The 20,976-nt window shown below is 39.2% G+C and overlaps 5 protein-coding genes across 5 annotated transcripts; 1 reads left to right on the top strand and 4 right to left on the bottom strand.

Annotated features, from left to right (window-relative positions):
* Positions 1-521: 521 nt before the first annotated feature.
* On the bottom strand, positions 522-3,098 carry LOC125590193 (kinesin-like protein KIN-7F). Its single transcript, XM_048763469.1, has one exon. The coding sequence runs from the start codon at positions 1,316-1,318 to the stop codon at positions 725-727; it is 594 nt and encodes a 197-aa protein (XP_048619426.1). The 5' UTR covers positions 1,319-3,098; the 3' UTR covers positions 522-724.
* On the bottom strand, positions 1,358-3,348 carry LOC106408636 (kinesin-like protein KIN-7F). Its single transcript, XM_048764383.1, has 9 exons — positions 3,177-3,348; positions 2,865-2,954; positions 2,681-2,781; positions 2,478-2,591; positions 2,304-2,385; positions 2,112-2,179; positions 1,933-1,998; positions 1,733-1,848; positions 1,358-1,637 (listed from the first exon to the last, which is right to left on the bottom strand). The coding sequence occupies exons 1-9, from the start codon at positions 3,346-3,348 to the stop codon at positions 1,358-1,360; spliced, it is 1,089 nt and encodes a 362-aa protein (XP_048620340.1).
* Positions 3,134-7,599, bottom strand: LOC106409900 (kinesin-like protein KIN-7F). Its single transcript, XM_013850444.3, has 6 exons — positions 6,151-7,599; positions 5,927-6,028; positions 5,699-5,800; positions 5,061-5,603; positions 4,711-4,979; positions 3,134-4,626 (listed from the first exon to the last, which is right to left on the bottom strand). The coding sequence occupies exons 2-6, from the start codon at positions 5,990-5,992 to the stop codon at positions 4,299-4,301; spliced, it is 1,308 nt and encodes a 435-aa protein (XP_013705898.1). The 5' UTR covers positions 5,993-6,028; positions 6,151-7,599; the 3' UTR covers positions 3,134-4,298.
* Positions 7,600-7,795: 196 nt separating this feature from the next.
* Positions 7,796-9,875, top strand: LOC106409082 (B-box zinc finger protein 19). The gene is made up of 6 exons (XM_013849765.3): positions 7,796-8,562; positions 8,922-9,018; positions 9,092-9,207; positions 9,314-9,472; positions 9,546-9,625; positions 9,706-9,875. The coding sequence occupies exons 1-5, from the start codon at positions 8,470-8,472 to the stop codon at positions 9,618-9,620; spliced, it is 540 nt and encodes a 179-aa protein (XP_013705219.1). The 5' UTR covers positions 7,796-8,469; the 3' UTR covers positions 9,621-9,625; positions 9,706-9,875.
* Positions 9,876-10,831: 956 nt separating this feature from the next.
* On the bottom strand, positions 10,832-13,209 carry LOC106410387 (fructose-bisphosphate aldolase 2, chloroplastic-like). The gene is made up of 6 exons (XM_013850881.2): positions 12,810-13,209; positions 12,125-12,394; positions 11,907-12,016; positions 11,735-11,825; positions 11,374-11,643; positions 10,832-11,277 (listed from the first exon to the last, which is right to left on the bottom strand). Exons 1-6 carry the CDS (start codon positions 12,984-12,986, stop codon positions 10,999-11,001), a joined length of 1,197 nt encoding a protein of 398 aa, XP_013706335.1. The 5' UTR covers positions 12,987-13,209; the 3' UTR covers positions 10,832-10,998.
* Positions 13,210-20,976: the final 7,767 nt, after the last annotated feature.

Raw genomic sequence — 20,976 nt, 5'->3', positions numbered from 1 at the left:
ACACAGCTAGCCTACAAGAAACCGAAAAGTATTAATAATGTCAATGCCGAAAACAGATGGTTAGAAAAGTGAAGGCATGCTTTTCTCCAACTATGCTATTTCTGAGCTGTAAGAAGGAAGGAGGCGTGAAGGCCAGACCAAACATCTCCTTCATGACTCTGCTTTGTTCAGTGAAGCTCACAAGCTTGGATACAACATCTGCGCTTTCCGCAACATGAGTCATGTCTTTAGGATTGCTCCACAGCTCATTCACAAGTTGTAAGCGTCTGCGTTTGGTGTTAACCGATATTCCAAACTTGTGATAGATTCTTGTCCTCTCTTCCTCTGAAAACCTTTTACTCACAAGCTTGCTCAGCATCTTTCTCTCCCTGTGAAGCGCCTTCCGGCTTTACCAAAACCATTAAACAAAACTGAAACAACCAAACAAATGCTCAAACGCTCACCAAAAACATATTCTAACCTTGAAGCCAATGTTAAGGATTCTCCTCCTTCCGAGGCTTGGTGTCCCTTAGAGAAACGGTCTTTAATAAACAAAAGTCTTCTTAGCTCAACTCCAATGTAGATTGAATCAGCATCATCATCTCCTTTGAAGAGCAAGTAGAAGTATGTTCTATGCACCAAAGAGACGTTACAGGTTTGCCATAGCACCTGAATCTCTTTCCGCTGCATCTCAAAATCCTCGTCCACACCAAGGTCCCTCCCCATTGTACCAGAAGCCTCAGCATTAGAGACCTAAAATGAAAACAAAAACTTGAAAACATGATCCAAGAAGAATCCATTTAGAATATGTTATTGGGAACATTACCTGGGCGCCATGAAGATCTGCCATCTCCTGAAGACCATTAAAGAAAGTACGGATGCTCGTGATACCTCCCTCTTCTCTCAAGGGAATGCTCTGAACCCCTGTGGAACTGCTCCCACAAGAAGAAGACATAGAAGAATCATTCTCTAAATCAGGCAACACAATCTCATGTCTCTCTGGTCCAGGTGGAGTGCTCTTGCTTGGAGCGGTAGCTATGTGGTTCAGCCTTCTCAACTTCACGTTTTGGCCTACACTCGTTTCACCATTACCGTTATCACAACGGCTTAAAACGTTTTTTGGTTCTGCTGCTCTCTCCTCTTTGTGGTTGTTATTATCATAATCTGTAGCTGATTCCTCGATCTCAATGCATTGGACTTCTCTGTAATATCCATCTGATGGATCTTCTGAACGCATAGGCAGAACATCATCGTCAGAGTGAGGCCGAACAGAAGCAATATCCTTTGAGGCCTGAGCAAGATCCCTCTGTATTCTCAACTCTTCAATCTGTTTTTCCATCTGCAGTCACATTGAACCTTCATTTTCATGAAGTTATAATTAACCCATCACACAGTTACAAAACCAAACCTTTTGTATCTGAATATCTTTCTTCATCGCACAGTCACAGTTTGAGGTAGCGTTTCTGAGCTCGGTCTCAAGCCTCGCAAGCTCACATTGTAGTTGCTTCAGAAGAGCCTTGTCTGACATGACAACGTTGATGTGCGCCTTTGTGGTAACTTCCTTTGCACAGGAGGCAAACGAGAGAGTGTTCTTGGTCAGCTCTACGTGACTCCTCGCGGGGCTCAGAGTGCAGATGTGCCCTCCTTGTCTTCCCTTACTAGATAGATCACCACCCAGTGGTTTGAGATCATTAATAATAAGTATGCGAAAGAGAACAATGTATTAAGAAAGGATTGTATTTGTATTACAAACCTCAGTTTACGGATAACAGTTCCAAGAGCAAGCAAACTTTGATTGATATGGCAGCCTTCCTTGAGTCTTGACATCGTCTGTGATGCACGCTCGCTTCCCGCCAGATCTATGAAACTCTGCATGCCCACACAAAAGGAAGATGTACATGACCTCAGGATCGATCCCACGTAAAAGAAGGTGTTGTATAGCTTTTAACATACCACACTAGCCATGAGGGTGGTGGAGTTGTCTTTGCCTAACAACTCACATGCACAACTTTCAACTGTCTATAAAATTAACAATACAGTTAAGGGCCAAGCTAAGTAAGAGAGAGAGAGAGAGAGAGAGAGAGAGAGAGAATATTTTGTAGCTTAAATCCAGTGATAGATAGGAGTTTAACCAGTTTGATAATTTGATGAGATCTGGAGCTTCTCTCATTCAACGATGTTTCACCAATCTTACGCTGTGCTGCTAAGACACCATGTAAGTTCACTTTTCAGACAACATCGTTTTTTTTTTTTCAAGTCATATGGCTACTTTCATAGTATCTTGATTAATAACAAAGTGATTTTTTTTTTTTGAGTTTTAAAACCTGCACAAACAGATAGAAGCTCCTTGAAATGGTTCCAGTCTCGCAGAGTTTCCTCTCTGGCTTTTTCAACCACTGTCCCTTTCTATGAGAAAGAACAAGGAGAATCTGATAAGTTTACAAACTAAAAAAGCGTTCTGTTCAGTACCCTAAAGAATAATGAACATTCAATATTACCTCAGGATCATCTCGTAGCCTCAGGGATGTACCATCAGAGCTAAGCAGATCACGTATGGTCTCATTGTAGATCTCTATAGCTGAAAATTTCACTGAAAAGGCCCTTTCTTCATGCTACAGACAGCATCCATATCCAGTTAGTATTATTGGCGCAACAAATATCTTGGTTAATACGAAAAAATAAAATAAACTGATGCATTTACCTGAAAAATATAGTCAAAAATGTCAGCCACAGCAAATTCAGTAATAGCAGTCATGGTGTATGTCTTTCCACTACTCGTCTGGCCGTATGCGAAAATACTACCTGCACCAGTCATTTCAAGAACTGAGCATATGGGTTCACACTTCACAGATGTGTGCATGCATCGGCAAAACAATGAAGCTCACAATTGATTCCTTTGACAACCGATAGTGCGATTTCCTTGGTTCCATCCTCGTAAACTTGCCTGGTGGGACATTCACCTCCGTATACTCTATCTTATCACCCCCAAAAAAATGAACACGAAATGGTTATTTCAGTCAACATAACAGATGAAAGGTCAGGTTATATTTAAGTTCATATAAACGGCTGTGATGCTGCTACCTCTTTGTTTGTAGAACAAGTAAGAGAGAGAGAGAGAGAGAGAGAGAGAGAGAGAGAGAGAGAGAGAGAGAGAGAGAGAGAGAGAGAGAGAGAGAGTAGGCTATTGTTCTAGTTACCAAATGAATATGCAGATGGAATATTTGAGCCTTGGCGCAAGGTGTTTCTGTACAAGATGGTGGTATCATTGATACATTCCCAATCCGTAGCTTCTTTAGCTGCAATCTCTTTCTTGTTTAGGGGCCTCAATCTCACCATAACCAGTATCTTCTCTTCTCGGTCGACATACATGTGTGTCTTTTCCATCTTCTTCAGCAAGTGCTAGTATATGATGATCACCATTGGTTTTGATTTCAGTGTGTAACCAGAATACTTTTGAGATAAACACCAGATGGGGGCCCTTATTTTTGGTAACCAAAACAAGAGCATAAATAATCGGCAAAACTCAGTGATTAAAACATGAAACATGCCTTACAAAATAAAAAGAAAAGCCTTATTTTGTTGTGCTTAAAGAGAAAGAAAGAAAAAAACTGAAGGCATTCAATGAACCAAACACAAGAAATAAGAGAAGACTTTCTTTGTTTATTACAAAATACAGTTTACTTTCTGTTATGGTCACCCTCTAACTATGCTTGAAGACTAAAGTCACGTTTTATCAGTCTAAAACATTGTTTTTAATCGAAAAATACCCAACAAAACAAAAACAAAAAACACATGTCTCTCTTTATCTCTAAAATGCATATGTTCCAGAGATAAACGAGGACAACTACTTATTGTTCTGTATTCACCAACTCATAGTTCTAGACTTTTAGAATGTTGCCTACTTCAGTAAGAAACTTCTAACCACTCTTGAAACAAATAAATAAATTGTAAGCAACTAAACATTACTTATAGCCACATTTAAGAGAGCTAACCACATATATATAAATACAAATAGTCAATAGATCTCCCATATTATCTAATGAGGTTTTCCATAACAGAAATTTGACTGTAACTTTTTTTTTCTTAATTTGAGTGTAACTTTGGTCAACAAATTTCATTAGATGGTGGGACATTCAAACGAATAGGTATGCATGCTCCTTCAAAATCAACAGATTCCATTTGACTGTAAAACAATGTTGGCTGGCACCTTCAAAATCAAAAGACAAACAAATGAAAAAGAAAGGACACGAAGAAGACATACACACTGCTACAAGAAACACAAGAGTATAATAATGTCAGTGCCAAAAAAACACAGATGGTTAGAAAAGTGGAGGCAAGCTTTTTTTCCAACCATGCGCTTTCTGAGCTGTCAAGAAAGGAGGAGGAGTGGAAGCCAGACCAAACATCTCCTTCATGGTTTTGCCTTGTTCAGTTAACTTCACAAGCTTGGATACAACATCTGCACTTTCCGCAACCTGAGTCATGTCCTTGGGATTGCTCCACAGCTTGTTCACAAGTTGTAAACGCCTGCGCTTGGAGTTAACCGCAATCCCAAACTTGTGATAGATTCTTGTCATCTCTTCTTCTGAAAACCTTTTCCTCACAAGCTTGCTCAGCATCTTTCTCTCCTTGTGAAGCGCCTTCAGGCTTTACCAAAACCGCAAAAATAAAAGAATAGTCCCTTTAAACAAAACAGCAACAACCAACAAAATGCCAAAAGAAGTATCTAACCTTGAAGACAATGTTAAGGTTTCTCCTCCATCCGAGGCTTGTTTTCCCTGAGAGAAGCGATCTTTAATAAACAAAAGTCTTCTGAGCTCAACTCCAATGTAGACTGAATCAGCCTCATCTCCTTTCAAGAGCAAGTGAAAGTATGTTCGACGCACTAAAGAGACGTTACAGCTTTGCCATAGCTCCAGAATCTCTTGCCGCTTTCTCTCAAAGTCCCCGTCCACACCAAGGTCCCTTTCCATTTTACTAGAAGCCTCAGCATTAGAGACCTAAAATGAAAACCAAAAAATTGAAAATAAATCGTAAGAATAAATCGATTAGTATTTATTTATATATGTTTATGAAGTTACCTCTTGATGACGCTTAGACATCTCCTTAAGCCCATCAACGAAAGTCTGGAAGGTAGAGATACCTCCTTCTTCTCCCAATGGCGTTGGGATGCCAGTGGAATTGCTCCCGTAAGAAGAAGACATAGAATCACTCCTCAACACACTAGAACCCAACTCTAACTCAGGAAACACAATCTCTTGTCTTTCTGCCCCTTGCATGGTATCTCTGTGGTTCACGTTTTGGACTACACTCGTTTCATCATTAGCATGATCCTCACTGTGGCCTACAACGTTTTTAGTTTCTTCTTTCTCGTCTTCGTGGTTGTTATTCCTAAAGACTGTGGCTGTTTCCTCAATCTCAATGCACTGGACTTCTCTACAGTATTCATCTGATGGATCTTGTGAACGCATAGGCAGCTCTTCATTGATATCATCATCATCATCATCATCATCGTCAGATATGAAACTCCTTGTGTCTAATAAATTGACCACGCCTGATGTGTCTGATACTGAACCATCATCCTTCCACTTGTCTGTGTGGTTGCCAAAGTAGGGAGTTCCAGACTTTCAAACAGAAGCAAGCACATTTTAGCTGAAATGCCGTTTAGAATCCTAACGTACGTAGCTTAATGTGTGGGGAAGAGCCAAGAGATAGATACCTTTAAAGCCTGATGATGGTGTTCAATCATTCTCATGAAATCTTCAAGCCTGGACTCAGCAATATCCCTCTGCTTTCTCAACTTTGCCATCTTCTTTTCCATCTGCAATCACATATTAAATCCTTCATTAGTATTATCAACCCTAAAACCCCACAGTTAGAAAACCCATCCAATGTCATACCTCTGAAAGGGAAATCAAATAATGAAAGCCATTTCTGAGTCACAAACCTTTTGTATCTGAACATCTTTCTTCCTCATTGTTATCGCACAATCACATTTTGAGGCATGTGACATGGCAAGGTTACCTTTCTTCAGCAAAGCCTTGTTTTCCTGAAACAGTTCAAACTTTAGACCTCTGAAGATTGGAGTCTGTACTTAAAGAAGTTCAAATACAGCAGAATACTTTTGAGAAGAGACCAAAAGGGTCCTTAAATAATTGGCAAAATTTATACCTGTGAGAGATCTTCACCCAAACCAAAACTAAGAGATTAAAACATGAAAGATGGGCTATATGTAAAAGGAAAAGCTACAAGTTGTTCTGCTGAAAGAGAGAATAAAATGAACTGGAATCATTCAATCAAACAAACACACGAGATAAGAAGAGAAGACTTTGCTTGTTATTATAATAGTAGAGGTTTATACGTGACAGTTCACTTAGGAGGTGGTTAACCGACCTTTTCTGTAATATATATATGGTCACCCATTACGCTTCCAAGAAAGACTAAGCCACGTTTTTACCAATCTTTACATTGTTTAATCGAAAAAGTGGTCAGACAACACACCAAGTCATAGCCACACCTCCTTCTCACTCTCCCAAATGCATATATTCTAGGACACGTTTCATAGTCTTGTATTTGTAATTGTAAATGCGCGCTTAAGGTATATGAGAGGGACTTCCACGTTAGTGCAAAAAACGCAGCGAAAATGTCAATTGCACCAACAGCATGTCATTTAGCTTAGGGGTGACTACTTAATGATTGATTTGCCCTTAAAATTTTATTGGGATAGCTTAAACACCTTACCATCATGTGGGCCTCTCTACTTTTATGCGCAAAGCCCATCTATCCAGTGACATTTCTGTTCGGCCAAGACTACCCACTAATGTTATAATGAGCTTACTTATCTGGAATTTGTCCGTTACTAAAATTGGGCTTACTTATCTTTTATTTAAGGTTGGGCGAGATATCCGCAACCGAAGAAACCGATCCGAAAATCATGATTCCGAACCTGATCGAACCCGGGGTAAATAACCGAATGGATCCTAAATTAATTTATCTGAAGAACCGGTATCCAACCCGATCCGAACCGAAAACCGAATGAGTATCCAAAAATATCTGAAATGTAAATATATATTTATAAATATTATTTATAATTTTATGTATAATAATTTTAATAATTAAAATTAAAATTAAAAATTAAATGTATTAGTTATTCTCAATACTTTTGGGTATTTTCGGATAAAATATTATGTTTGGATAGAAATACTAAAACAAAATTGTATCTAATGAGTATTTTTGGTTATTTTTGATACATTTGGATAGTTTGGATACAAAATACCCGAAACGAATCGGATAATATGGTTAGTTTGGGTACTATTATCCGAATCCGTTTCGGATACATTAGTTGTTCGGTTATTTTCAAGTTCCTTTGCATCAGTAGTTTATATAACGATGTTCGCAAATCGCAATTACCGTGAGGCCTTTTTGTATATACCAATTGAATGCGTCGATGTAAACCTAAGAACATAAAAATCGATATATTATGGAGATTCACTGGGGGAAAAAATTGATAAAGAAGTGAGAAAAAAATCTGAAGCAAATCTAACATAACTATTAATAGATCAAAGCCAAATCCGAATATAGGTAAAAGGAGAACTTTAAAGGAAGACCACAAGAAGAGTTATGAGAGTTGCTTTCAACTACTTCTCGACCACCAATTTTTCAAAATGGCTGGTGACATCTGGCCCACCCACCTTCTTGTCCTTTTTTTTTTCATTTCCTCTTGTGGCTCTCATTTTTTTGTATTTTATAAACTTGTTAAAGAAATTAGCCACAAGTCGTAAATATATTGCACCACCGTTACCTTTTAACACAAGTTGAGATCAAATATCCATCATTCACGTAATAATAATAATAATGAATGGCAATATGAGAGAGAGAGAGAGAGACCTAAAAAGAAGGAAACACGAGGAGGAGTTTGATGAAGGGAGACACATCAATGACCTTGCAAGACTAGTCTTCTGTGTTAACGATTAGGGTCCGCGTCTAGCTATAGTCGACATCATTATCTCTGTCTTTTAAATGGAATTTCATTAGTATTAAAAATTGAAAGACATATACTATATCCATTCAAAAATACTATTACCACTATTTTGTGCTAACGAACATTTGTTGTTAAGAAGTTAGGCGGGCTTACTATTTATTTTTATAATGAGTCGAGAGGAGTAGTAAACAGTGATTAAAGAGCGAGTAAAGATATAACGGTGTAGGCGCGTGGGATTTGATTCGTCTCTCCTCCATCGTAGAAAAGATTTTAAAAGGAGTGAAAGAGGCATAATAAATAATCTTTTTCTTTCTTCATCTTCATCTTATTCCTTGATTGATTGATACCATTACCAACCCTTAATCTACACAAGGTTCTTAATTAATCAGATTTCTACTTAGTCAGTTGCAGTCTGGGTTCTGTATTGTATTGAAGGGTGTGGATTCATTAGAGTGAGAGAAAAAAAGAAACAGACTCTTTTTCTTTTAAAGATTGAAGGCTAAAAAAGGATGAGGATTTTGTGTGATGCGTGCGAGAACGCAGCTGCTATCGTCTTCTGCGCCGCCGATGAAGCTGCCCTTTGCCGCGCCTGTGATGAAAAAGTAAAGCCCCTTTTTTGTTGTATCTCTCTCTACTGATAGAAAAATCGAGTCTTTGTTAAGCTGGGATTTGCTCAATTGGTTCAGACTTTTTTATTTATATAATAAGACTCTCGTCTCAACGAGTGATTAAAGTATGCAACTTTTTTTTTGTGCTTAGATTTGCTTTGTTAATCAAATTGCTTTTCAAGTAGAATGGTGAGATGAATTCATGTTTTATTTATTACCATAGTGATTCCAAGTATTTGCTGTTTTTTTTTTTGTTTCCAAAGTTTTGCATTTAGCATTACTACTCTACTTGTGGAGAAACAAACATACTAATCAAAATTCGCGACTAATCTTTTACTCTGTTATGTTTACAGGTTCATATGTGCAATAAGCTAGCTAGTCGGCATGTACGTGTAGGTTTAGCTGAACCAAGCAATGCCCCTTGCTGCGATATTTGCGAAAATGCACCTGGTATCATGATCTATTTTTTCATTGAATTTGCCACATTCGATTTTCTTAATTTTTTTTTGTTTCTACTCGGCAGCCTTCTTTTACTGTGAGATAGATGGTAGTTCGCTTTGTCTGCAGTGTGACATGGTAGTTCATGTTGGTGGCAAGCGAACACACGGCCGCTTTCTTTTGCTCAGACAGAGAATTGAGGTTTTTCAATTTAACTTCTTTTTTATATATGTTTTAAGTTTCTCTCCCGCTAAACAAACACAATCAGTTTCTTTATAGAATGGTCATCTTCTTCTTCTTCATGTAGTTTCCAGGGGACGACAAGCCTAAACCAAACAATACGAGAGACAACTTGCAAAACCAAAGAGTCTCTGCAAGTGCCAACGGTGAAGCTAATGGCAAGACTACTGATGACGAAATGATTGATCTCAACTCTAACCCTCAGAGAGCATCATCAAATAACCATGTACTATTAATTTCTCCCAATGTATAATCATTTTCTTGTGTTGTGAATTTGTTTTTGTTTCTAAAATGAGCAGGGTATCGATGTACATAACACGAACAATCACGAGACTCCAGGTGTTGTACCCTTTAAACGAGAGCCTGAGAAGTGATAAAGGTGACACTGATAATCTGTTTATAGAAATGGGAAGCTCATGTTTTCTTTTCTTCTTTTTAATTCCGATTATTGTTATGCAGGGTCTGGTGTAAGCCCATGTTTTTATTGTTGAAGAAAGAAGAAAGGCTTGTTGTCTTTGTTTGTGCATTATCTCTTAGTTTACAGGAAAGAGCTCACTCGAATGTATAAGCTAACCTACCTGAAATTCTGAACAATTTCTTTCTATTTTTTTTTTAATAAAAATCCTTTCCAAAAAAATATATTCACAAACCCTGTCTATAAGGAAAAGTGCACAGAACTTAGGCCAGGAATGGAATAAAACCCATTCGTATGCAAAGGTCCATCGTTCGTATACAAGTCTTTCAAAAAAAAATCTCAAAATTATATTACTTTTGATTTTTTTTTTTATAAATAAGGGACACATAAGATTTTTTTTTTATAAATAAGGGACGCATAACTTTGTTAAAAAAAAGGGACACATAACTTTGATAGTCTAATTGAAGTTTGTAACTTTCTTTCTTTTTCTTTGGGATAAATTACTTTATTATTTTATAATTGATGATGCATTTTGTGGTTTAGACTTAGGCCATCTTCATTGGGAGGTTTTTAAGATGGGGTTATTAGCTTAATATAAAAACCGTCTCTTAACTTTAACTAATAAAAACTAAGAACCGTCTCTTAAAACTCTTATTTAATAGTTGGTTCTTAGTTTTTTTTAGTTAAAAGTTAAGAGACGGTTATTATATTCCGCTAGGCAGCCTTAGATCGTGGGTATATCAAGAGCCATTCCGCATTTCTTGACGATCCTTTCAATCCATTTCAGTTCCAGAAGTGTCATTTGCCTTCACGGATCATATCCAACACCCAGCTAAAGTGATCCTTCAATTCATGATGTATCATGTTTTATACCACCTTACAAGATCCATTCGGATATTTTTTACATTTCGGACCGGATACGGATCGAGTTTTTCAATTCGGGTTCGGTTCAGATTTCGGGTTACGGATATTATGCCCAGGCCTATATTACGCTAAGAACCCTAATAAACATGACCGAGCCGTGCAAACAACCAATTATGTAAGCAACCATGGTAACATTTTTAGAAATGAGTGTCTAGTCAGTGTAATGAACGTATAGTATGGAGAGGTGGCGAAGTGGATCTCAATCATAACGTGGACTATTTCTAGAGAATAATTTTCAATTGTAAATGATCAAAGATAGATAACTTCAATATATAAAAAACTTATTAAAAGGAGTAGGTAATGCAAATTCAGCAGAGAAAATAAGTGATTTGACATGATAATAACAACCATACTCAAAAACAAATGTAGTTAAAACACTTGCTTCGTCTCCTTTAACAGCAACATTGTTGTCTTCAGTAGGTGTAGCCTTTGACGAACATACCCTCCTTAGCCTCTTCAGACTCACCTTCTCCGGTGTATTTGCCGAGCTGAGCCAACGAATTGGCCTTGGCTCGAGTCAAGAGAGTGGTCTGAGCTGCGTTCACGTTCTCAGCTCTGCCTCCCCAGGTTTTCAGGCAAGTGTTCTGAAGAGCACGTGCGTAGGAGAAGGACACGTGCCACGGGTTTGGTGCCTGGTTCATGGCGTTCAGGTTCAACGTTGCCTCCAACTCAGACTGTCCTCCCGACAAGAACTGCAGAAAAAAAACACATAAAACTTAACTTTCACCTCAAACAACCAAGATCTAGGTTTTCCTCATAAAAAAAAAAAAAACTCATTTAAAGCTTGCCATGATTCCGGGGACGGCAGGAGGGATTCTGTTGCGGAGGAGCTTAAGGGTGTAGGAGGCAACTTGTTCAGGAGTAGCTCTGTCTTTAGACTCGGCTCCTGGAGTCACCATGCTCGGCTTCAGGAGGATACCTTCAAACATGACATTGTTCTGAGCAAGGTAAAAGAAAACCTCAGCCCAAACCTTCTCTGCTACTTCGTAAGTCCTGTCAATGTCGTGTTCTCCGTCCAACAATATCTCTGGCTCCACTATTGGAACCAATCCACTGTCCTGAAAAGATACACAATCCGAGTGTGAAATATCATCTAAAGAGAATCCAATTTAACCTGTTTCTTGAAGGAGAAGCAATGTGTGTTTTTACTTGTGAAATGGCAGCGTATCGAGCAAGGCCCCAAGCAGCTTCTTTCACAGCTAGAGCAGACGGACCGTTGGGAATGCTCACCACAGTACGCCTAAATCAAACCATCAAGACAAAAGTCAATAACAAATTCAACCCGAGAGAAAACATTTTGGGTAGGAAGAGAGAGTCCTACCATTTGGCGAAACGAGCACCATGTTGGTAGTAAGCAGCGGTCCGAGAGGATAGACCGTCGAGTCCTTGGCACCATGACTCATTGTTAGATCCAACAAGTGGCACCAGACCCTAGTTCCATAGATACAACTCATTTAGATTCTTCAAAGCAAGAACCACGTTTGGTATTATAACCTATATATATATATATATATATAATAGTATGCATTTTGGTTATACCTTGTCAACTTTGATACCGGGAACAATGTTTTGCTCGACGAGGACGTCGACCATTTTCTTGCCTTCGGTGGTAGACTGATACAGAGTCTCCTCGAACAGGATTGCACCGGAGATGTACTGTCCGAGACCTGGTGCAGAGACAAGCAGCGTCCGGTATGCTTGACGGTTTGCCTCAGTGTTCTCTAGCCCTATCGAGTCCAAACGCTTCCCGCATGTCGCGTTCGACTCGTCCATCGCCAAGATTCCTCGTCCAGGAGACGCAATTGTTTTCTGTTCCAACACCAAAAACAAATCATATCAAATTGCTTATTTTCCTTTTTCGCAACTATCACGTTGTATAAACTATATTGTTATTCGAGTTATTTAACTAGTTTTTTTTAATACAGTAACGAACATGAACTAAAATCAAAACCGAACTAATGAAATTATGAATCATATTTTAGCTCTCATTATTGTGTGCTATAATCTAAATCTAAACTTAAATTGGAAAGTGAAAATCTAAATGATAAAATAAATAAAAATAACAGAATCAAACCAAATAAAATCTAAAAGGTGAAAACAGAAAATGATTATAGTTAATTAGACATTCCAATTCAAAAGGTGAAAACGAGCAAAGGAACCTTTATGAATCATGCATATAAGACACGTGGCAAAGAAGAGAATATGTGTGTGGAGGAGTACTAACCGCTGTCTTAACGAGCTCATCGGCGTAGGAAGAAGCGGCGCGGACGGTAATGGAGGTGGCACGGTTGCGTAGGACGACTGCGGCGGAGGAAGGCTGACGGAAGAGAACACTTTGGCCCTTGACCCACTCAGATTTGTCCAACACTGGAGAAGCCTTGAGGAGTGAGGTTGATGCCATCTTTTGTTAAATGTTATCTCTTTTCTCTTCTCTCTGCCTTTGGTTTGTTTGAGAGACGCACAGTGAATGAGCTTATGATGACACACACCACCTTATCTCTGAGGAGGAGTAACCTCCCTCTCCCTCTTTTGGATTTATATTTCTCACTAGATCAGTTATCTGAGGTTCATGTAACCTTGCCAATTACACTCCGCCACGTGGACCGTAATCTTGTATTACTCACAATTCAAGAAAATGCCACGGAGTCGCTGCTCCTTTTATGCCATATACCCGTCCGTCTTTACATGTTTGCTTGTTTTTTTTGTTTGCTTATACAGAAAATAATCGAATGAGTAAAAGTAAAGATTCGTTCATGACACGATTGTGAAAAGAAAAAAATATGTTTTTGAAGTTAGCATGTAGAACAATATGTATAAAACCTTTAAATTTAATATGTAGCATAGCACTGTGGACCATAATTTATATATATCAGGTAATAATTAATGTATAACTTTTTTTTAAGTATGTATAATTTTTGTTTTTTTGAATTTTACGTCTCTTCTTGTATTACCACTTACTAGTCTATGCTCATGTTCTCATGATGTGGAGCTCGAAAAAGAAACGCTTCATATATATTTTAAATAAAAATATAGTGGTTGCAGCTCATGGATTTACAAAACAGGTGATTTGATTGGGGAAGAAAAAATCATGAGGTCCATATAGTTTTTAAATGAAATGAAACTAATACCCCAAATCTTTTCTTTTTAATACCCCAAATCTTGCTGATCATATTTACTGAAACGCCTCATATTTCAAGCTCACAATGTATAAGCAAAACACGACTAAATATCCCTTAATCCTTTTTTGTATTTCATTGTATGATATCAGTAATAAGTACATGCACATTCAAGCCCTAATATAAACAATCTGTTTTTGTTTGACAAATGACAGACGACCAATCATACTAATTTTTTTGTTGGCATTAAAATAAGCCAAAAGACCAACAAAAGGTGCGTTGATGTAAGTCGTCGGTTCCGTCTCACTAGCATTCTTCCGTCCTCCAACGAATTTATCATCTACATTAGGCCCGCCGACCACCGCACCTACTAACATGTTGGGGTCCGGTTTGGGTGATGCAAATATATTCCACCCTTCTAAACATGTGATGGCTTTGGGATGGGTTGCGATAGACGGCGAGGATGCGCCACGGTGGTGGATCTTTCGCGGATAATGGTTACCGTACCCGATCATGTAAGACATTTTCATTGGATTATCTCCCAAAATGTAATCCACCTAGACCAAAAAAGTCGTATATATATAATCACTAGATTCACTACTATCAAAATATATATATAGTCTAACACCATCTCCAATAGAACACTATATTTCAATTAGAGTAAACTATAGAGTTTCATTGGAAATGCTCTAATAGGATTCAAAATTAAAATCGATCGTAAACTTCTCAAACCCAACTATTTTTGTATTGCAGTATGTATATTAATCAACTAAGGACCTGTCGTTTGGCCAAGTGACGGAGAGACTCTGGATGGATCTTGACACTACCACAATGGAGTTGTTGAGACGATTTAGAGAGGTAACCGGCGTAGGTTAGGAGGAGAAAAGACAATGCCACGGTGTTTTGGAGGATGTTGCTGCCAGGTTCTGTAAAGAAGACCGCCAGGTGTGTAAGTCATGTGTGGACCGGCGGTTTCTGGAAAATATGCACACATCATTTGCTCCGCTGTATCTCTATACGGTGCAATCTCTGGCACATTCTTCTCAAATGCTTCCTATATCAAAAACAAGTTTATTCAAATTGCTTATAGCATATCTATTGTGTATAATTTTGTGCTACTGTACAATCATGAATTGGATATAACCTTGGCAACGAGAACATTGACGCCCCCAACTTTGTTATCCCATCCAAACTCGTAGTAATTGAAATCTGCACCTAAAGAATGGCGATTGTCCACTAAGTATTTAATGTAAGAAGCTTTACTGGTCGCCCTTCTTAGCCATGCAGCTCCCCATAATAACTCGTCCTATATAAAACAAATTAACAAGGTGATATAAATATAATTAGTAACAATCTGGATCGATTTAATTTTAAGTAAAGATATTCGAGAGAATGCAATATAATAATACCCCATATCCGTTGACACTACAATAAAACGGGCAAACAGCAAGTTTAACCCATGTATTATTGGTATAAGAGCCTCGATGTGAGTTCGCGTACTTGAAAGTTTTTAAAGCATTTTTAAGCAAACGTTGAGCATAACTAGGATCATATCGTTTGAATGCGATTGAAGCGGCCGCAAACGCAGCTGTGATTTCTCCAGCTAAATCAGAGGCCGGGTACTGCGTCTCGACAGCATAAGCTGTTCGTGGTGTGCCCATATCCTCCGGTCTCTGCCAGCACTGGTGATCCTTTTCTACTTCACCCACCTAGAATATTGTTACAAACATAATCAATTTATCAATACATGACGGTTAGTTTTTTTTTTTTTGTATTTATTTGTGACAAAATAAAACAAATAAACGAAGTAATAATTGGTACAAACATATAAAATGCATTAAGAGACTAACATCTAAAATCAGATGAAACCTAAAATAATTTATATAAGAAACTTTGACAAAACCAACCGTTATTTATTGGTCTTTTAGTTAGAAGTCATGGTTTGCCCAAAAAAAAAAAAGTTAGAAGTCATGCATCGAACTATATATCACATATGTAAATTAAAGACATGTGTTTGTTTTGGGTTAAATAAGTGACAATATGTTACGGCCACATACGTGAACGAAGATCCGATTACGAAGGTGCGAAACAGTCTTAAGGAGATAATCGGTTCCCCACCGGAGAGCGACAAGATTTTCCCGGAGATCTACCGGGGACATGTAACTTCCGAAGTCGACAGCGCTCCATGCTAGCATCGTAGCCGAAAACGCCATCGGAAAATGGAACTTCACGTTGTCGCCGGCGTCGTAGTAACCGCCAACGAGGTCAGCATTGAGGTTCTGCCCGTCGTTGAGTGCAGAGTCACGACGCAAGTTGATGGCTTCTGTTAGAAATTGAAGAACATAGTGAAGAACAAGAGAGAGATGTTTAATCTAGAAAGTAGAGAGAGATAGAGTAAATAAGGAGAATCTTATTTGCTTGATTAATTTGCTTATGGGAACATCCCATATATATAGGGGTTACAAGTATGGCAAATAGTAGATGAGATATGATAAACTAATAATCCATTGTCTTGAGACTTTAACCCACCATACATGCTTGTCCCTTGTAGTGACATCTCCATTGTCTTGAGACCTTAACCCACCATGCATGCTTGTCCCTTGTAGTGGCATCTCCATTGTCTTGAGACCTTAACCAACCATGCATGCTTGTCTCTTGTAGTGGTATCTCCATTGTCTTGAGACCTTAACCAACCATCTTGTTTCTTATTGCTTCATCTTCACACTCCCCCTCAAGCTTGACCATAGGGACTGGTCAAACTTGGAAACCATGAAGCATTCCCTCATTAAAACCTTTAGCTTGGAAAAACCTCATGGGATAAAAACCAAGCCAAGGAAAAAGAGTAGAACACTTCATGGCTAAGAGGATTAGTGTGATGAAAAATCTACGAGTCCTAACTTGGAATGTATGAACTCGCAAACCTTGGTGCTTGCAGCCTTGGTAAAGATGTCAGCTAGTTGATCCTCACTTCTTGTGTAGCAGGGTAAGATGATCCTTTGTTCCACTGCTTGCCTAACTTTATGACAATCCACCTCAATGTGTTTAGTCCTCTCATGGAACACACTGTTGGAAGCTATGTGTATTGCTGCTTGATTATCACAATGCATGGTGATTGGAGTTGATGTCTCTATACCCAAGTCTCGAAGTAGGTTTCTGATCCAAATCAACTCACTAGTGAGCTTCCTCATTGCCCTATATTCAGCTTCAGCACTTGAGCATGACACTATCTTCTGTTTCTTGCTCTTCCAAGTGACAAGATTGCCTCCAATAAATGTACAATAGCCGGTAGTGGATCTCCTATCCACTCTGTCTCCTGCCCAATCAGCATCACAATACCCAACTATCTCTGTATTTTTGTTGCATCCCATCCACACTCCTTGCCCTGGCGCCTCTCTTAGGTATCTTAGGATCCTTTCAACCATGTTCCAATGGTGTATCTTGGGAGCTTGCATATTCTGGCTTACTTGGTTAACTGCAAAGCATACATCAGGCCTGGTGATGGTGAGGTATATCAGCTTTCCTACAATTCTTCTATAGTGTTTAACGTCAGTATAGGGCTTGTCTTCAATCTCCCCCTCACGCAGCACCTTATACCCATCTTCTAGTGGAGTCTTGGCTACTTTCGCTCCAAGATTTCCTGCCTCATTCAAAAGATCAAGTGTGTACTTCCTTTGAGATAAGAAAAGCCCCTCTTTAGAGCGGCATATTTCTATCCCTAGAAAGTACTTTAGCTCACCCAAATCTTTAATATCAAAAGTAGACTTAAGAAAGACTTTGGTTGAGATAATACCTTCCTTGTCACTTCCTGTGATGATAATATCATCTACATAAATAAGAATCACCACAATTCCTTGCTTGCTTGTGAGTGTGAAGAGTGTATGATCAGCTTCTGACTTTACAAACCCTCTTCCATTGAGAGTTGTACTCAGTTTGTGGTACCAAGCCCTTGGTGACTGTTTTAACCCATATATTGCTTTCTTCAACCTTAGGACATTCCCTGGCTTGACCATGTCTTCCATACCCGGAGGTGGCCTCATGTAAACCTCATCCTCCAGCTCTCCTTGAAGAAAAGCATTTTTGACATCCATCTGCCATAAATCCCATTCCAAGTTCACTGCCAATGAGAGTAGAATTCTTATGGTGTGGAGTTTAGCTACTGGTGCAAATGTATCCAGATAGTCTTCTCCATAGACTTGGGTGTATCCTCTTGCAACTAGCCTTGTTTTCTTTCTTTCTGGTTTCCCATTGGCAAGGTACTTGATGGTGAAGAGTAGACGGCTTGTAACAGCTTTCTTTCCTTTGGGGAGCTCAGTTTCATACCAAGTATCATTCTTGATCATGGCACCAACTTCATCCCCAACTGACGCTCTCCACTCTTCATGCTTCATGGCTTCTTCATAAGTCTTTGGTACATACTCTTGATCTAGGTTGCTGATGAAGACTACATGCTCTTCAGATAGTCTCGCAAAAGAACATGTTGCTTGGATAGGATGAGCTACTGCATTGTTGTTGAAGTATACTTTGGTGTCCATCCACTGAGATGGTTTCTTCACCCTTGTACTCCTCCTTAATGGTTGAACTTCTTGTTGCATTCCATCTTGATCATTAACAACTTCTTCTTGGATAGCTTCTTCTTGGATAGCTTCCTCGTGGATAGCTTCGTCATGGATATCTTCTTCAGGGATAGCTTCCTCATGGATAACTTGCAAATTAGGTTGGTTTCCCCCCTCATGATCAGGATGGACTGCTTCTTCAATTGATGTAGCTTCATCCACAACTGGAGGTATATGTGAAGTGCTCGGTACGCCACTTGTTTGAGGCTGGCTGATGCCTAGGTTTTCCAGAATGATTCTCAAGTTGTTTGCCCTATCTGAAGATCCTTGTGAGAGATCCTGAAGGCTTTCCCAACTCTTCTCATCATAGTATCCCTTTGATTCCACAAACTTAACATCCCTTGAGACCATAACTCTTCTTGATTCAGGTATGTAGCACTTGTACCCCTTCTGCGCATGAGTATATCCTATGAACATGCCTTTGACACTCTTGGCTTCAAGCTTGTTTCTCTGTTCCCCTGGTATCAAGACATAGCACACACACCCAAAAACACGCAAGTGATCAATTGGAGGTTTTATTTTGTTTAATACCTGAAAGGGAGAGTTATCTTGGAGGACTTTGGTGGGGATCCTGTTGATCAAATAACATGCTGAGACCACAGCATCTCCCCAGAACCTCTTTGGAACATTGGTATGGAACATCATGCTCCTTGCAACCTCCATAAGATGGCGATTCTTCCTTTCAGCAACTCCATTTTGTTGTGGTGTGTATGGGCAACTTGTTTGATGGATTATGCCATGTTTTGCTAAGTGATGTTTGAAAGCAGTGCTTGTATATTCTCCGCCATTATCAGACCTAAAAATTTTGATCTTGGAATTGAAATGGTTAGATACATAGTTTTGGAAGTTAATAAAAGCTTCTAAAACTCTATCTTTAGTTTGAATCAAGGTGAGCCATGTATATTTTGATTTTTCATCTATGAATGTAACAAAATATTTATGGTTCTCCCTAGACATACAAGGTGCTGTCCAAACATCAGAGTGCACAAGATCAAAGCAATTTTCATAAATAGTCTTAGAATTAGGGAAAACAGATCTCTGATGTTTACCAAGAATACAAGCCTCACAACTTCCACTCTTTAAAGATAGATTAGGTAACATCAGTCCTAAGGCACGATAATGAGGATGACCTAATCTAGCATGCCATAAAACATCACTAGCTAACACAGAAGCAGAATTGAAAGCACAAGATAAATTTGAAAGCTTGGTGTTTTCAAGCAAGTAAAGCTCTCCCTTGCTCACACCCTTTCCCAGCATCTTCCTGGTCTTAATATCCTGAAAGCACACATCATTAGGACTGAAAATAACATTGCAATTTAGATCATTGGTTGCTCTCTTAACAGATAATAAGTTGGATGTGAAAGTAGGCATATAAAAAGCTTGAGACTCCTTATCAAACAGTTTCAAGTTTCCTACTCCTTCAATTGGAATTCTATCACCATTAGCAATCACTACACTCCCTAGAGCAGGTTTAACATCACTAATCAGTCTAGCATCCCTAATCATATGATGAGAAGCTCCTGAATCGATGATCAAAGGTCTAGTAGTATGTGAAGCACTGTGAATAGAATTTAAAGCATTGACACTGATGTTACCAGAGTTTGCATTGATAGCTTTGATAAGGGCTTCAATGTCTGACTTGCGGATGAAGGCATCATCAGGGGATGGCTGGGACATGGCATGGGATGTGGATCCACCAGTGTGGGTGGTTGAGATCATAGCTCTTCCATCTTCTCCTATGCGCATGGAGCCTGGTACTGTGGTTTCATGAGCTCTTGCTTCATGTGCTTTGGCCTGGTTGTATCTGTTGGTTGAAGCAGGTCTGAGGTGAGGATGGAGGATCCAACAATTGGTTTTGGAGTGGCCTAGATTCTTGCAGTGCTCACAAGTCACAGACTTGTCTCCTCCTCTTCTTGGTTTGAAGTGTGCTTTGTTGACTGAAGCACTCTCCATCTTCTCAGCTTTGTTTGCCATAGACAGTTCCCCTTTTCCACCAAAGAGACCATCTGAGCCTAGCTCCTTCCGAAGTTGAGCACACACATCATCATAGCTTGGAAGCTCTTTAGCTCTCAATATGTGTTTAAGTACATCATTGAAGCTTGGGTTGAGTGTGAGAAGCAATCCAAAGACCTTGTCTTGCTCACGCCTCTCTTCTAGTGTACTAGGATCAGTGGTACTTGGTCTCAGCATCTCAAGTTCAGACCACAGCTGGCTGTACTTCCCAAGGTGCTTGGTGAAGTCCATCTCCTCTTGCTGTAAGTTGTTGATTGCCCTCTTAACCTCAAAAATTCTGGTGAGGTTTGAAGTGTTGCCATATACCTTGTGTAAGGTATCCCATAGCTTCTTTGCAGTCTCACAATGTGAGTAAGACTCCATGATAGGAGTATCAAGTGAGCCTTGCAAGATAGACAGCACCATGAGATCCTCCTGACCCCATTTGCCTTCATCTACCACTACAACCTCCTTGCCATCTTCTCCTTGGGTGATTTGTCTTGGGGCCTCACTTGTGGTGATGTGCTCCCATAGACCTCTTCCTCCAAGAGCTGTCCTGGTCAATCTCGACCAGGTAATGTAGTTAGGACCTTTCAGGATGACTGGAATCCTAACTAGCTTGTGCTGCTCCATCTTTGCTTGCTATTGTCCAGCGGGTAAAAAATAAAAA

Source organism: Brassica napus, chromosome C7, assembly GCF_020379485.1.
Source record: "Brassica napus cultivar Da-Ae chromosome C7, Da-Ae, whole genome shotgun sequence".
Lineage (NCBI taxonomy): Eukaryota > Viridiplantae > Streptophyta > Magnoliopsida > Brassicales > Brassicaceae > Brassica > Brassica napus.
The sequence above is the reverse complement of the archived record's forward strand: the minus strand, read 5'-3'. Positions and strand labels throughout refer to the sequence as shown.